This window comes from Nannospalax galili, unplaced genomic scaffold (genome assembly GCF_000622305.1).
Source record: "Nannospalax galili isolate Female #2095 unplaced genomic scaffold, S.galili_v1.0 scaffold385, whole genome shotgun sequence".
Classification (NCBI taxonomy): Eukaryota; Metazoa; Chordata; class Mammalia; order Rodentia; family Spalacidae; genus Nannospalax; species Nannospalax galili.
The window spans coordinates 2,032,003-2,033,831 of NW_008354956.1; the positions used below are offsets into that span (position 1 = coordinate 2,032,003).

The 1,829-nt window shown below is 53.9% G+C and overlaps 1 protein-coding gene across 1 annotated transcript in view; it reads left to right on the forward strand.

Annotated features, from left to right (window-relative positions):
- The first annotated feature begins 6 nt into the window (after positions 1–6).
- Positions 7–1,829, forward strand: part of Foxa3 (forkhead box A3) — a 10,250-nt gene continuing 8,427 nt past the window's right edge. The window contains exon 1 of the mRNA XM_008852068.2: positions 7–219. Within this exon, the coding sequence (XP_008850290.1) occupies positions 151–219 (69 nt within the window). The 5' untranslated portion in view covers positions 7–150. The remainder of the gene's footprint in view (positions 220–1,829) is intronic.

The following is a 1,829-nucleotide window of genomic DNA, read 5'->3' on the forward strand; positions in this document are numbered from 1 at the left end:
GCCACGCCTGGGCCAGCGGGACTCCGGGAGGTCGGACGGGCTGGTCGCCGCTGGGCGGACCTTGGGGCCAGAGCCCGCCGGAGACACCCAAGTGCTCGGTTCCCCCCCGGGGGCCGCAGCCCGGGGCGTGTGGGGGCGCAGGCCCGGGGGATGCTGGGCTCGGTGAAGATGGAGGCCCATGACCTGGCCGAGTGGAGCTACTACCCGGAGGCAGGCGAGGTGTGTCCTCGGGGAAATGGGGGGCCAGCGTGGGGCTGCAATGCAAGCTGTGAGCTGGATGGGAGCCAAAGACCTAAGTTGGGGAGCAGAAGAACTGGGGACACCGGGACCAGGTATGGGAGGGACAGAGGGACAAGGCTCAGGCTGGGAAGAGCCGCTCAGGCAAGCCGAGCTAGGCTTACAAAGGAGAACAATTTAAGGGAGCCTTCAGGTCACACTCGAAAGGTGTTGAGACCCCAAAATCTGAGTGGTTCAAATGAGAAAATTGGAGATAGGAATCAGAGCTCCAGGATTGGGGGACAGAGAGCTGGAGGACTTCAGGAAATGGGGTTCAAAGTAGAGAGGGGGTAAAAAAGACGGACGAAGAGAGGTTGGAAGGTCCCCATTAAGAAAATCTGGTACAAGTTCAGGATGAGAACACAGGTAAAGATGGAGGGGGGAGTGTGGAGCGTTGGAATTAGAATTGAGGTTCTGGGCCAAGTTTCCACTGGAAATCTAAGGTAGAGGCAGAAATAGAGGAGGTGGTCATGGGTAGGAATCTAACAGGTGGTTTAGGTAGCTGGGCCCCTAGATGATGTCAGCCCTGGGGAGCTGATAGATAGCAAGACATCCTGACATCCACATCTGTGTGGTAGGAGTCGGTCTTTTTCATCCTCCCCCCCTTTCTTACCATGAGACCTCATCAGGGGCTCCTTTTAGATCACACACAGTCTAGCCACTGCTAAACGCGTGATTGAGTAGGGGACATAGGCTTATTTTAATTTTTTCACTCCAACAGACAGGAGTGAAAAACTCCTGTCAGATCTAACTCCCATTCATCATGCTGCAAGGACTCCCACTTGCTCTCTCTCGCTCTGTAATCACTATTGTGATATTAGGGAGCTGGCCACAGGGTTCTGCACCCATGGATTCCTAACCTAGAAGGGAGCCTTATGGTGGAGGTGGAGGGTTGAAAAATATGGAGATTTAGTGGTTGAGGGGGGAGGCTAGGATCTGTGTTTTGAAGCTGTGGGATTGGACTCATGGATCCCATAGGGCTTGCCTGGCTTGGCAGGATGCCTGGGAGGGGCCCCTACATGGGTCTGGGGAGGTGTGAGGTGCAGGTGAGGTGGGACAAGACTGACAGAAAAGGGACTGGAGTGTAGAGAGGTGGAAGGGGAGGGAGGTGCTGGAAGTTCTGGGAAAGGTAGAGACTTGGGTGGACCTGGAGGCTGTAAGGTAGTTGGGGAACCCCAGCCAGACTCCTGGAGAGCTCGGAGACTCAGCACAGGATTTAAGGGGACCAACTACAATCCATTTTTCTTGGGGGTATATCTTAAGGAGTAAGTCATGGGTTGTCTCTGAAGGAGGACTCAATATTTGGGGCACAGTATGAATAGATCCCAGGATCCCATTTTAAGGTACAGTGTATGTGTGGAAATTGTGACAGAAATTCTGGGAGTGGTAGTGCATGCCTAGAAACCTAGCACTAGGGAAGCTAAGGCAGGGGGAAATCACAAGTTTGAAATTGACCTGAGGTACATAGTTCTAGGCCAGCTTGGTCTACAGAGTGAGACCCTGGAAGAGGGGGGAGAGAGAGAGAGAGAGAGAGAGAGAGAGAGAGAGAGAGA